General features: G+C 42.0%; 1 protein-coding gene across 1 annotated transcript in view; it reads right to left on the bottom strand.

The window, feature by feature from the left end:
- Nucleotides 1–6,277: 6,277 nt before the first annotated feature.
- DCUN1D1 (defective in cullin neddylation 1 domain containing 1) overlaps nucleotides 6,278–15,694 on the bottom strand; it is a 35,534-nt gene continuing 26,117 nt past the window's right edge. Inside the window, exons 5-7 of the mRNA XM_050964310.1 lie at nucleotides 10,412–10,494; nucleotides 10,031–10,127; nucleotides 6,278–9,090 (exon numbers count right to left, since the gene is read on the bottom strand). Coding sequence (XP_050820267.1) covers nucleotides 9,011–9,090; nucleotides 10,031–10,127; nucleotides 10,412–10,494 — 260 coding nt within the window. The 3' untranslated portion in view covers nucleotides 6,278–9,010. The remainder of the gene's footprint in view (nucleotides 9,091–10,030; nucleotides 10,128–10,411; nucleotides 10,495–15,694) is intronic.

Below are 15,694 nucleotides of genomic sequence, written 5' to 3' on the forward strand. Positions count from 1 at the left end.
GCCCAAGAGCTGCCCCTGGCCCATGTCACTGCCCCCCAGGGCAAGTGGAGAGCCTGGGGAAAGGGAGGCACAGAAGGTTTTTTTTTTGGGGGGGGGGGTTGTGGCCCATGGCAGGGCATGGGACCTAAATCGACTTTGTGCCTAGGGCCCACTAAATCTTAATCCACCTCTGCACCCACACACAGCACCTACTAGCAATCAGAATTCATAAGCAGCATGGAGGCTGCATTCCCATCTCATTACAGCCATGCGCAGGGCAAGGAGGCTGAAGGTAAGTGCTAATGTTCACAGCAGTTGTTCCCCTCCTCTGCGGGGAGGACAAAGATGGTAGTTATCCCTTCACTGGTGCTAAGGTTGCTGCAGGGACACACCTGGCATTATATTGGCCCCCATCCCTGAATAGGGAGCATGTTGTTTCAGCCACACGAAGCCACAGCATCTAGGGCCAGCTCCAGGCACCAGCTGACCAAGCACGTGCTTGGGACAGTGCAGGGTGTCGCTCGGGGTTTTTATTTTTTGTTCGTCGGAGGGGTTTTTTTGTTGTTGGTGTTTTGGTGGTGAGGCGCTGGAGAGGGTGGGGGGGCACATCGCTCGGGGTGTGTGGCCTTGGCGCTGTGTGGAGCTCTGAGGGGGGCAGGGGGGCACGGCTCTCGAGGGCAGGGCTTCGGGCAGCATGGCGCTCGGAGGGGGGCGGGGGCTGGCATGGTGCTCAGAGGAGGGGGTGCGGGCTTGTGGCAGCGTGGCACTTGGAGGGGGGCAGGGCTTCAGGCAGCGTGGAGCGCGGGGGGGGGCGGGGGCGTGGCGTGGCACTTGGGCAAGGCTTTGGCTCAGCATGGCGCTCTGAGGGGGTGGGGGTTTCAGGCAGCGTGGCACTCAGGGGACGGGGTTACGCTGCAGCACTTTTGGGGGGAAGGTGCAGTGGGGCGATGCTCTTTTTTGCTTAGGGCGGAAAAAAAGTTAGAGCCAGCCCTGACAGCGCCTCTTCTCCTAGCCCTGAAATGGCCCCTCCGGGAGATGGATGAGGCACCTACCACCCTACTGCTAGGACATGCACACAGCCCCAGCTCCCCACTCTATTCCCCTGTGCTAGAGCCCCTTTTCAGCAATAGAGCCAGCTGCAAGGGGCCTGAGGGAACCAGCATAGGCTGCACATGAGCATCAAGAAGGAGGCAGCCAGTTATGACACTTTGCTCACGTGGGCCAAGTCCCTCCCCTCTGTTCACTTAGACAGCATGGACGGAACGTCACATCCCAGCCCAGCCCGCTTTGCTGACCCACTTGCCTGCGCTGTGTCAGCCCGTTTCTCCTTGGCCTTCACTTTCAGCTATAGTAGAGGCAAGATGGAGGCTACGGCTGGCATGGCCAACTGCAGCAGCATGCACCATGAGACAGCAAGAGCAAATCCGGGGCTACAGGAAAAATGCATAGGCTGCTGCAGGACAAATGGCAGGGAGTCACAAACTTGTGTTGGCTGCATGGGTCACCTGCATCTTTTGTGAAAGTGTTCCATTAGTTACGTAAGAATTAGCACAGGCTAATGTTGGCTAAAGGAATAACAGTGCTGCAAGGCAGGACAACTGATATTGTGATCATGGCAGTCACTTAGGAAAACCCAGGCAGCAGAAAGACTGGCTTGGGCGAAAAAAGGCTTCATGGCATTCTGTCCCTCTGTTTCTCATTTCCTTCTTTTGTGTCCTCCTACCACTTCCACATCCTCCATGCCTGTGAGACCACCTCGCTCCTTCCTCTTCAGAAGATGCTCCCCTCTGCTTTAGCAAATGTTGGAATAAGGCAGTAAGCTCCTGTCTATCGTTTTTATTAGGCTTTAACTCCATGTGATAGTAAAACTTTGGCAAAGCAAACCTATGGTTTCAGACCCCTTCCCCCACACCCACCTACCCACACGCACTCTTCTCCAGCATCAATTCTCTTGGCTAGTGACTGATTGCACCTGTTGGTTGCACCTATGCTGCACTACACGGGGAATAATTGTAGTTTTATACCCCAGCATCAAGAGAAGAACCCTAGTGGGGGAGAAGAGGAAGGGAAACATATCTAAGACCAACCCAACTTCAGAAAATTAACCATCCAGCAAATTCTAGACATACATAAATCCAGCTATACTGCAACATTTGCAGAATTGGGGGGAAAAAAATGACCTTCCCTGATCATCAGTAGCTAGAACATTCAAAGCTTGTCTTCAATCAGTTTTTGAAGACTATTTGAAAATCGACTTTGTTCATGATTACGATTCCATGCTTTTCATGGAGGTCACAGAAGTCATGGACCCCATGACCTTCTGTGACTTCTGCAGCCACTGGTGTGCCGGGGGCAGCTCAAGCAGGCCCTGGGCCCATCGCACCAGCCGCTACTGGGGCAGCCTCCCGCCCTCGAGCAGCAGGGGGTGGGGTACAGGGCAGGGCTACAGGAACTCCCCTCCCTCAGTTCCTAGCTCCACATGCTGCCTCCGCCTGCAGGCACCGACCCCACAGTTCCCATTGGCTGCCAGGGGGTTGGGCAAAGCGGATGCAGCACATAGAGCTGGGTAGGGAGCCTGCCCTACCCCTACCAACCATCCCCTCCCCAGAACCTGCAGTGCCCCTCCGAGCACACGCAGTACCCCCCCACACACTGCATCCCTCCAAAACTCCCCCCCGCCACAATTTTTAGTCAAGGGTATATAGTGAAAGTCATGGACAGGACACGGGCCGTGAATTTTTGTTTACTTCCCATGGCCTGTCCGTGACTTTTACTAAAAATACCCATGACTAAAACGGGGTCTTAGGGCTAGTCTACACTGGGAACCTTAAAACACTACCGCAGCAGCACTTTTATGTAGTCACGGCGGAGCGCTGGGAGAGAGCCACCTCCACGAGGGGCACAGCTCCCAGTGCTGGGGCACTGTCTACACTGGTGTTTTTACAGCCCTGAAACTTGCAGCGCTCAGGGGGTGTTTTTTCACACCTGAGAGAGACAGTTGCAGTGATGTAAAGCACCAGTGTAGACAAGCTCTTAGTCATGATATTTCAACCCAGGACATGATTGTATGAGACTTTACTAGACAATAGAGCGCCCTAGATAATTTTACTTAACCTAAAGCTCTGGACAATTCCCAGAGGAGGGCCAGAGAAGTAGCTCCCCTGTTCGCAAACTAGAGACTTCTCCAAACACAGGATTACAGACATATCCATATTAGCTACAAATTATTTTAGCGTGTCTAACCACCATATATCACCGCAAAGTCTCACCCAGGAAAACCATTGTCTGTCTTCCCAGGGTAGAAATGCTTCATTAAGGCCAAACTATATTACAAGATCCAGGAGAAGGAAGTCAACTTCACCAAAGTAACTATGAGGAGTGCGATGCCCTCTACACCACTCTCCAGCAACACAGTGGAATCTGTGTTGAATAGCCCTAAAGCAGCCTGGGAGTTCAGCATTTCAGGGGTGTAGACTGCAAGATCTTTGGGGCAGAGATGTTCTTTTCACTGCATCTGTATGATGGCTAGCACCATGGGTCCCTGATCCTTGATCAGCAGGTACTACTAATACTAATGAATTCAATCAAAGGGCTAGTCCACATTGGCACCATTAGGAGAGAGCTCTCCCAGCAACCTAAACAAACCACCTCCACGAGGGGCGCAGCTCCCAGCACTGGGTGCACTGTCTACACTGGCACTTTACAGCGCTGAAACTTGCTGCGCTCAAGAGGGTGTTTTTTCACACTGCTGAGCGAGAAAGCTTCAGCGCTGTAAAGTGCCAGTGTAGACAAGCCCGCAGTTAGGAGATGAATGGGCTAGTGAAGAAGGTAAGCATGCAAGAAAAGTCCTTGTCTGCATAGGGTGACGAGACAGTCCCAATATTTGGGGCCTTTTTGTCTATAGGTGCCTATTACCCCCACCCCATCCCAATTTTTCACACTTGCTGTCCAGTCACCCTATGTCTGCAACACATTTCAATGTGAAAACGCTTCAAGTTCAAAAGCCATGCAGTCTGGCACATGCTAAATTAATGATTACAAACAAAATTACCGACATCAAAGGAGGAACAATATCTGAACTGCCACCCATATGCGGATTTAAAACATTTCAACAGAGGGAGGAGGAGTTAAAAAACAAAACGAAATTGGAAGACAGAGAAATTTCTGATTGAGGACATAACAGAGGCCTGGCAAACGGCAACCTTGTCAGCCTGATACAAAAGGCAACTAAGGACCTGTTAAAAATAGGCCAGAAGATCCCATTATTGAAAGTGCACATCAAGTCTTTGCCTGCAGCAAGCAACATACCCAGAAATAGTTGTCAAAACGCATCATTACAAGCAGGAGAGCAGAGAGGTCACAAAATACAAGGCTTCTGGGACCTGCCTGCAACGACACTCAGGGGCAGGAAGGGAGCTATTTAACAGAAGTACGATATTGTGATTTTGGAGAGATAAAGGCTTCCATTAATCTTCTGCTACTCTCTTATACACTTTGTTTTTAAGCATTTTGAGGCAGGGACTGTCTTTTTGTTGTTCGAACAGTGCCTAGCAGAGGGAGGTCCTGGTCAATGACTGAGGCTCCTAGGTGCTACCACAATTCAGATAATGACCTGACTTGCTGTTGTTTTTCTAGACCATTTCAGCTGGGACAGACAGGGAAGTAGCGAGCTTTGCCCTTCAATCCTCCCTTCCTAGCCTTTTTCAGAGCCATGAGTCTGAGCTCTGTTCCTGTCTTTTGCCATAGGGCACCCTCCAGTTTTCAGTTTAAGGAGGAAAGTCATAGGGGGAGGGATAGCTCAGTGGTTGGGGCATTGGCCTGCTAAACCCAGGGTTGCGAGTTCAATCCTTGAGGGGGCCACTTAGGGATCTTTGGCATAATCAGTACTTTGTCCTGCTAGTGAAGATAGGGGGCTGGACTCGACCTTTCAAGGTCCCTTCCAGTTCTAGGAAATAATAATTAATGAAGATATACCTATTTTTTAATTATATAGTTTGTCCTATGCCCTGTTAATCAGTGGCTCTCAACCTCTCCAGCTGACTGTACCCCTTTCACAAGCCTGATTGATCTTGGATACACCCACATTTCACCTCACCTAAAACCTACTTGCTTACAAAAATGAGACAAAAAAAAAAAAAAAAGACACCAACACAGTGATCACTTGTAAGATCTGAGAGAAGGTTAAGAAGTGAATTATGATCTGCAAATACCTACATGTGAAATAAATTTCTGATAGGAAATGGCTCTATCAGAAAAAGGCATAATGAGCTCAAATGCTTGGAAGCTAAGCTAGACAACTTCAGAACAGAAATAAGGAGAAATTTTAGTTTATTTTTTAAACAGAGCCTGTTGGAAACATTGGAACAACTTACCAAGGGATGTGATGGATTCTCCATCACTTGAAGATCTTTAAACCAAGACACTTGCATTCTAAAGATATGCTCAGACAGAAAGGCCTGAGGAGTAAGTGAGGTTCTCTGACCTGTATTAGGCAGAAGGTCACAATGGATCATTACAATGGTCCCTTCTGGCTTTAAAAAAATCTATGAGCAATTAGCAAAGTTAACAGACAATGAATACTCTCTATTTAAAATGGGAGTTCTCTCCAATTAAGTGTTTACTGGTACTAACATGACACCACAAGTGTTCCTATTAACATACAAAACAAAACTTTTCCAGATGAAATCTAACTTTCTCCCAAGTATGCCTTTCATTAGATTTCTGTAGAGGTCAGATAAGTTATTGGCACCAAGTATTTAAAAACCTAATGACAGTCAATGTATCATGTTCAAATAAAATCTACAGAGACTTCTTGCAAAATTATATAAATAAGTGTGAATGACAAAAGTTTATTAAACGTATTTTTAAAAAAATTATATCTTTCTTAAATAAGAATTTCTCAGTAAGGATTTCATTGTAAAACAATTTTGAAGCAATTCATAAGTTACTTTATTTAATAACAGGTTGCTCAATAAAAAAAAGTCATTTACTCAGTCTTCAAACCAGCCATATTTAAACAAATGCACTGCATGTACTTATGGTATTGTCCATCACATGCTAGTTAATGTCAATGCAGCATAGCTGGATAAAAATAGCTCCATTTTGTAGCTGTAAACATTTAGATTAAGTGGCAGGCAAGATGATGCATTAGTTCTTAGATCTCTCCTCCTCCCCGCAAAAGCTTGCCGATTAGTGCACGTTTTATTCAGGACATAGTATTCCATATTTTTTAAAAAAGTCTAGAAATAAAGTTTTACAAACAATAGACTAAAACAATGCATGAGAAGATTTAGTCATGGCAATTTCACTGGAGCTTTATTGCCTCTGTTGGTAATGAGAGGGATTTGTAAGAAATTACATTGAACTTACAGAGATATGCAGATGATGTTCTTTACTAAATATAATCTTGATCTTAAGTGTTTTATATCAGGGCACGTCTAATCTTGTACATTTTTAATGTATAAAAACAGATTACAAATTTTAAGTTTTTAACCCATTTTTTGACATTTGGCAAAATGAAACCGATCCATTAAGGGGAAATCATCATCAAATTGAGGACTTAAGCACTTATGAATTAAAGCAATCCAAGTAGGTAAACTGTTTGAATTCTTTAAAAAACAAAAAACAAAACACACAACCCACACGCATATATAAAGGAAGAACACATGGCCACATGTCTGAGCACTTTTCAATATAAAATATTTCCTGTAAGCAGGCATTTATCCTTAGAATAACCACACTGTTAAATCAAGCTTGTTTCCAACTAGGGTCATTTGTTTCGTTGAATTCTAAGATGCCATTACAGCACGAATAACCTTAACTTTTCTGCTACATAATTATCCAAAACTTTATGTAATGTATTTTTGTTTTATAATTACACAGTAATTATAAGTGTGTAGTACCAAACTGATGACAACACTACTTTGTTGAAAAGGTCTCGCAGTCATAAGGAATATTCTTTAAAAACACCATGGCATTATGCCACTAACCAATATCAGATTTTTGTGACTGTCATATCTGTATTGGGATAAAAGCTAATTAGAGCTCACCTCAAAACACAGCATATTTGAACTAATCAATCTGAAACTGTACCAAAACCCTTAAGACAGAAAACAGCACGCATATATACCTTGTAAAGTTTTCATAATTCAAGTCCCTCATTGATATTTACACAAAATTGAAAAAGGAAATACTGAAAGCAGCAAAACAAAAATCACACACATTTTTGGCATAGCCAATTCTGGTAGCTGGCACAGAAATTTGCAACGCATTTTGTAGAACTGTACTCTTGAAATAAATGCATGAATGGACTTTATTAAAAGGGCACTGCTATGAGGGGAAGCCTACCTTTCAGTCAACTTCAAAGCACACAGGGTAAAAGTTTTAGCAGTTTAATACTTAAATTCTTCCTAAAATCTTTTTAGCATCTGCATAAAAGTGTACTGCTGTTTTAGTGCAAGTTCCACTTACAAATTTCAACGGTAATTACGACCTTAACATGGGACTGGCTGGAGTATTCAAACAAGTACCATATTCCTAATAATTACTATAATAATTTTTTTAGACATCCTAGTTTAACATTTTCTAGCTTGTTTTACAGAAGTTTTTATTTCAAGAAAACAATAGCCTCTTCTTCATAAGTCAGCAACTGAAGAGTGAAAAAGCATTTTCAGGATGAAAGAAATTCAAGGGCTCCTGTAATGTTAAAAAGCACACAACAAGATAAAATCCTGCTTTGAAGTGAAATCAGTTCTAATTTAGTTATGTGCAGTGAGGCAAATAAAGTAGTAGTGATCGACAAAATAACGTAAGGGAACAAAAGCAGCCAGTGTAGTATTTTGCATCTGATCTCTGCTTGTTTGAGAAAGTTTTACTTTTAATATCTGTAATTGGCAGCCACAATGACCTGTAAAAATCCCAACAAAATAAGTAATTGAGACAATGGGCTTTGTCCATAAAGGCAGTACCTATATGTTGTAAAAATGTAACTTAAATGGCCTGTGATAATCACTTCAAAACTCAGATTCACATCAGATTTGTCAACCTCTTATAAAGCAGGTTCATTTGTTATTTCATACCGCAACCATCCAAACCCATGCCTGAATTTAAAATACTGTGTGTACAAAACATAAGACACAAATTCAGTATATCGTTCAAGTTTTAGATTTCCACAAAAATGAAAACACCTTCCTGGACAGACAGATAAGCATTTCAAACCTGTAATGAAATCTGATTAGATAATAGTCTAGAGAATATTAGATTCTGTTATGCATGTAGCGTGTTTCAATGAAGCTCACTGGAGGCTGACTATAATATTAAACTGGGGTGCTATAAGTGCACAGTAGTTGTGTAGTACTTCAACTCCTTTCAAAGATGGGTGACATACAATAAAATCTTCCATATAGGCACCTAGATTTCCCAGTATCAACCTTCCTGTTTTTGTTGGTTGTTTCTACAATTGTTTTAATCAGATACTCAAAACTCACTTAGACAATACCTGTAATCTGCCATGAAAGAAGAAAAAAAAAAATCGGACCCGGTACACTTAAATATATCACTCTTACAGGAAGTGCTATCAGTATAGTCTTTGCAACTAGCCCAAAGTGTATATTTAAGGAGTTTTAAAAAAAACCACTTGTGATGTTGATCTGTGTAATGCAGATGCCAGACAACAGTTGTCTCATGAAGACAGCATTGTGCTTTATGCGAAACCAGAAATCTCAAAATAATCATCATAAAGCTTCTAAGACTTATGGGAGAGTAAACAAAGGCGGTCCACAAAAATGTGATGAAATCCACTATGCTGGAATTATAACTGGCAAAGGTGGTTCAGACTAGAAGAGAAGCCCAAACCACCATTAGATGAATGAATGATATGGTCCAAGATGTATCCTTAAAGGTTTGTCTCAACCCTCAACCCTTATAATGAGGATTGATCTTCAGTTCAGTCCGGCCAGCAGAAATTGACGGTGCAATTTTCCGTTGTATTTATTTGTACAGTCTATGTACATTCTAGAAGGGTCCTTTAGTGCTACACTGTCGTACTTTTTGTCCCAGCAATTTGAGGGCGTGCAAATTCCACAAAGTCATCAATAAGAACTGGCCATGCTCCTGAAAGGAAAGAACAAGCAAGAGCACATAAAGATTCAGGTAAACAAATCCCATTCCTTCCAATGTAGAGCTATTCAGTTTAGAAAAAAAACCTCTTTAAATCAAAAGAGATTCTTGACGATTTTTCTTTCTTGTTTAAAGTTTTAAATGAATAATCCTCATTTCATTCTGTTTCTTGAGATTTAATATCTGATTAAGATTTTTTTTCTCAACTGAGACCTCCCCCATGCCAACACACAAATTAAACACACTCAATTTTTCAGGTAACAGGACAATCTTTTTTTTTTTAAAGCAAGAAAAGCTGGACAAAAACTCCTTTCAGAGACAATTAGGGTCACCAGACAGCAAATGTGAGAAATCGGGACGGGGGGAGGGGGGGGTAACAGGAGCCTATATAAGAAAGACCCAAAAATCAGGACTGCCCCTATAAAATCGGGACATCTGGTCACCTTAGGGCCAATCAACATGATAATTGGCCCAAGAGGGCTGAGAGTACGACAGCACAATCTCCACAGCACTCATCTCACCTGGCTAACCTAAATGGGAACCAAAACTCAAATCTGGGTCTCCAGAATCGTAGCAAGTGTGAAGGAATTCTAATAATTGTGAATGCACGCACCAAAGAGCACTCGAGAGCATCCAAACAATTAGGGGGGAAGGAGAGAAGTGAAGATGTTTAGGAAAAAAAAAAGTAATCTCTTGGCTTTGGGGAAGTGGCAGCACAAGTATTTTTCACCTGTGCTAGTAGGCTTAGTCCTTATCAGCTACGTGGCAGAGAACTTCTTCGAACCCCCGAAAAAGTCACATACTGTTCTGCAGACACTCTGATTGCCAGTCACTAGACAGATATGCTACCCCAGCGGCACACTACAAAATGTACTATCCACAGAAACACACACACACACACAGAGAAACTGATAAAACAAAATGTAAATATTACCTTCCTCATCATAATTAGACATATCATCTGCTATCATTGTACTGAAGTCTAAAAGAAGGTTCCAGGTATCCTTAGGTATTGATCTTTTATGATGTTCCTATTTGGGTAAAAAATCTGAGTTTAAAAACCATGAACAAAATTAATTTTAAAGTCTGAATACTCAGTATTAAATCCCTGAATATATGCAAGTCACCCTCAACTAAATTCTTACTGTATTTGCCAAAAACTGCAACATCCATGCATCACAAAAGAATGCTCTGTCAAAATAAGTTATGTGATCTCTTCAAAGACTTAAATACACACGGATACATCTTCCAAACTCAAAAAAACCACAAACCTATTGCAGCCCAATTTATATTATAGAATAAGGTTTAAACTTACCAATAAAAATTTGTTCCACAAGTCTAGGAATTTAAATCTTCCATTAAGTACTAAATTCCAGTAGGCTATAGCCATTTCTAAATCTGCAATATTAAAAATATGTTACTCTTTTAGATATATTTGAAATATACATTTTCTCCACAGGTATTTTCACCAAGCCTGATTGGACTATAAACTAAACTAATGAAGGTGAAATACAGTTCACTCTCAAGGCAAGAATGCTCTTAGGTTCTTTCCAAATTTTCTTTAAAAGGATAATGAAAACTAAGGAAACTGGTGGGTTTGTTTCAGATGAACTAAGCCTCAGATTTAGGTCTGACCCCTGGGGCACACAAGATCTGAAAATGTATTTCAATTATCCAGGTTAAGAATTACTCTGCCCAAAACATAACAGATTTTTCAACTTTTTACCATAACTTAGCAGCTCAGTGCTGACTTTGCTCTACACAAAGTGATGCCAGTGACTTCAATAAGAATTCCACATCATTTGCTGGATTAGGCTCCTTTAATTGTATTTACTCAAATACAATTCCCATAACCTAGTGTGCTACAATTTTATTTTTAGAGCAACTTTGTTACATGCTTTAGAGTTGCAAAATGGTCTTGTCAAATTTTCAAATAGCTGAACAGATTTCCTTTAGGACACGCATCCTGGGAAAGACCATGTACATTAGGTGGTTGTCTTTATGATAGCCAAAGTGGATTTCCTGCCCATTTTAAGTTAATTTTTCAGATAACTTTCAATCTCTCTCTATTTTGAGTGGGCCTGTATTCCTCAAAGCTAGGAACAAATCAGGACTACTGATGTATGTGCACGTACCCCAAACAACTTAAGTTTACACAATCAGTTAAGAGAGAATGAACTCTTCAAATGAACATTCAAAAACCTCAACACCACCAAGAATGAATCACTGTCAGCCTAACTGGATCCACCTGCAAAGTGTCTGCATCCAGAAAGTCTTACATCTTCTGGAGTGTACCAATTTGTTTTGTCCATAACCAATCTACACTTCAAGCAGCAAAAAAGCATAGGCACCCTGTTAGATTACTCTTTCAGACAAACCAATGCATTTTTTAAAGTAATATTAAAAGACTTCTAGATTAAATATGTTTATCTGCCAATATGAGTACCTATGCTGGTCACACCCGAAAATTCTTACGGACTTATTCCCAGTGCCAAAAGTCTCGCCGTATTTCCCAATAACTTTAACAGTGTTCCTCTAACAAGTCTAATAGAGCAATCCACCTCATCAGCCCCTCCAGACAAATACAGAGTGAAATCGTGGTCCCACTGAAGTCAATGGGAGTTTTTCCAGTGACTTCATTTGGGTCAGGATTTCCCTCAAAAGATTTAAATTCAGGGCTTCCGGAGGCAGATAAAAGTTTTGATCTTATGTGTTTTGTGGATGGGCATGATATGCCATTATATTTGAAAATACCAAGGATGCACTAAAACTTAAGAAAACTTCATTAGGCTCTTAGTGGTCAGAAATTTGAGTCTGTCTCCACTTACTGGAGGATGTTTCATATATAAAACTGATGCTCCACTTTGCCTACTTCGCAGGATGGTTGGAGGCATAATTAAATATAATAAAGTGCAATAAATTAAGACCAATAAATGGTATGAGTGGAATTAGAATTCAGAAACGCCTTAATCCTGGCGCTGCTATCAATCTAGTTAACCGTGTGTTTTGGATTTTTCAAAGAGGGCAGCAATGAAGCCCACCACTGGCTGATTTTTACAAATCTGTACCAGCTTGGTGGTAGGATCTGAAATGATGTGTAAGTACAGGAACTCTTTAGGAATTTAAGTTGTTTAGGAGGCATGTAGGCAGATTAAACATTTCCAGAAGTGTATTATACATGCCAACCTAGAAGCTGATAATGTTAATGAAAATAACCTTTAGTAGCTACATAATTTTGCAATCTAATAACCCAAATCTATTCATAAGTATCAGTATTTTATTGGACAATACAGTAAAACAAATTGAAAATTTCTACAGGAAGCCATTTAAGTTGGAAATTCCAAAAAGAAACTGTTCAAAGAAGGGGAGTCCTTATTTAAGAAACCCCCCAGGCTCTTTGTCCCATCCCACTGTGCCCTCTCCCAGCTCTTGTCTCCTCTGCATTTGAATCAGACAGCTTCCTCCCCCACACTGCCTATCCCAACTGGAGGGCATGTCTCAACAAGAGCACAGGAGTCTCCCTGCTCTCAGTTCAGGTACTTGGACCAGCCCACCCACAGCAGCTCAGGGCTGCAATTACAGCAGAAGGCCTGCTCAGCTCTTGGCTGGCGCATGCCCAGTGTGGATGGATTCTTTGGGGAATTAAGTTGCAGAAATATAGGAAGTCTCTACTGAGCAGATAGAAACTGAGTTTTCAAAAGCTTATAACTAAGGCTACGTTGTAGTCACAGGTATTTTTAGTAAAAGTCATGGACAGGTCACGGGCAGTAAACAAAAATTCGCAGCCCGTGATCTATCCATGACTTGTACTATATACCCCTGACTAAATGTTGAGGGGGGAACCCCCACTGCTGCTAGATGGTGCGGGGGCTGGCAGGCTCCCTACCTGGCTCCATGCAGCTCTCTGGAAGCAGCAACACGTCCCTCAGCTCCGAGGCAAAGGGATGGCCATGGGGGCTCTACGTGCTGCCCCTGCCCCGAGCACCAGCTCTGCAGCTCCCATTGGCTGAGAACTGCAGCCAATGGGAGCTGCAGGGGCAGCACCTGCAGGTGAAGGCTGTGTACAGAACTGCCTGGCCACGCCTTTGCCTAGGAGCCGAGGGACATCGCCACTTTCAGGAAGTCCCCCAAAGCAGTGCCTGGAGCCCTCACCCCCTCCTGTGCCCCAACCCCTTGCCCCACCCCTGAGCTCCATCCCACACACAAACTCCTGCTGCTGCTGGGGGAGGGCCAGGGGCACAGTGGCCCAAGACTGCCCCAGCAACAGCCGGTGCAGCTGGCCCACAGCCTGCCCATGCTGCTCAGGCAGGCCCAGGGCCAGTGGCACCAGCTGCTCCAGAAGTCACGGAGGTCCCGGAAAGTCACAGAATCTGTGACAGACTCATAGCCTTACTTATAACAGTCAAATTTGGGCAGATTTTCACTGAAATGGCCAGAGGCATACTCCTGACATAAAGGACAACAACCCCTGCCAAATGTTGAGTCCCTGCTCCAAAGCACAGTGGCACTAAAGCCTTTCAAAGAAAAACGTCACCAAATTTTAAACAAGGGGAAAACAATGTGTTTTTTCCCTAGCTCTGTTCTCAGAAACAACTGCATTGTTTTGGGCTGAAATTTTCCAAAAAAAAATTCAGTCTGAGCCACACATTTAGCATAAAATATTTTAGCCAACAGCTAAAGTTTGGCAACGTTATAAGCAACTTATAGTATCTTATATATGGGAAATGAATAGTAAGCACTGCCACCAGCCCTTCCTATAGTAAGAGGATGAAAATGGACAATCAAGAGTTTTAGATTTTACTGTCATGAGCATTTAAAATGGCTGCAATACTCACATATTTTGAAGCCACAAACAAATAATGCAAGTCAGTCCAAATAAGCGCAAATAATCAAACCTTTATGCCACACTCCCATGTATTTTGTTTATGCCTCTAATTTAATCAAAAGCTTTTAGATTATATATTTGTAGCATAAACTGAATATGAGGAGAGAATTTTACTGACACTCATTTGGAGTGGCTTGCATGATGCACATCACACAGCACCTCAGAAAAATTGTTGGAAATAAATTAGATGCAATCCACAGCTAATCGCCTAGGTTCTATGACAAACAGTGAGCTCAGGCAGCAGTTTAATCAAAACACTTCACAACATATTTTAAGTTTCCTAAAGGGATTCCACTAGATATGTTTTTACCTTTAAGGAAGGTAAATTTGGAGGGCCAAACACACTGAAAGTGTCATTGAAAGACACAGAACCTATTAGAAAGCAAGCTTTTAGACCAAGAATTTCTGTAGCAGCAATCAGTAACAGCTGATGGGTTTCTTTCTATTCCTCCATATTATACACAGTCATAGATTTTGTTTTAAGATACTAAACTCCAATTTTTCTCCCAATGCATAAAATCAAAGCAAAGAGATTCAAACTCCATCCAGACATGTCTGCCATACCCTGATTAGAAAACTAAAAGTATGCGTCTGTTCATGTATCATTTCACCGCTAGTAAACAGTTACCATGAAATCTTTTCAATGAGAGGGTGATAACTCCAGACAAAGGGAGTGGGGAAAAGGGAAAACATGCTGAGACTGCATTTTAATCAAATGGCATCCCCCCCCATCCTGATCTTCAGAGCTATTTATTATGTACTTAGAGAACTACTGTAATACAAATAAATAATTACTACAGGTAAAACATACAAATCTAAAAGTTATAATTGTCTATATCTTCTTTTTATATCATCCTTAGAGGCTGGCCCCCCGGAAGAAGCAATAAGAAGGCTGAAGGAAAATGAAAAAGGATTAATTTTCTTGCTTAATCATTTTCACTGAGGTCTCAAAAACAAATTATCTATCGTTCCCGGGATGTTTAATTGATTGTTCTGTATATGCTCAGTCCTGTATGGAAATAAGCCAGCAAGAAAATAAACTAATAGGCTTCTCCTTGTGAGAGAAATGTGGACAGAGGAAATCAGAGGTGTGGTCTAAGCACAGAACTGGAAGTCAGGAACTCCTATGATATACCCCCAGCTCTGACATGTGTGTTCTGAAGCTTTGAGGAAAAATCACTTGACTTTCATGGCTCTATTTCAAAAGTAATTATATAAAGGTGATAGCTACCTCACAAGGATGTTACAGAGTATTAACCAGTTAACATTTGCAAAACTATCTGAAAACTGAAAATACTATATAAATACTAAACATCACCATGGTAATCAGAAGCTATTGTTATGGTTCAGGCTGCAAAACTATTTCCATATTATCTCTCTCTCAAACACAAACTCTTCTGTAAAATTCACTGTTAAGGTTGAAACTTTCCATGTTCAACCCCAATTCTGCAAGTGACTCCACAGGGAAGTAGACTCAGCCTATACATCTATACAGCAGTGTTATTTACATCAACAGGTCTCTGTGTAGTGAAAACCACTTATTCCACTCTAACTTAAAATACCCAGCCAGGCCTACTGGGAGTATAGGAGAAGTTTGAAGACTGGCACAGTGTCCTCATGGAGAACAGACATTGCTAATTTTTTAACAAAGACTGGTCCATGTGCAAATTGCAGATTTATCACATACAGTAGAACATAAACATAGTTTCACCA

This window comes from Gopherus flavomarginatus, chromosome 8 (genome assembly GCF_025201925.1).
Source record: "Gopherus flavomarginatus isolate rGopFla2 chromosome 8, rGopFla2.mat.asm, whole genome shotgun sequence".
Taxonomy (NCBI): Eukaryota; Metazoa; Chordata; order Testudines; family Testudinidae; genus Gopherus; species Gopherus flavomarginatus.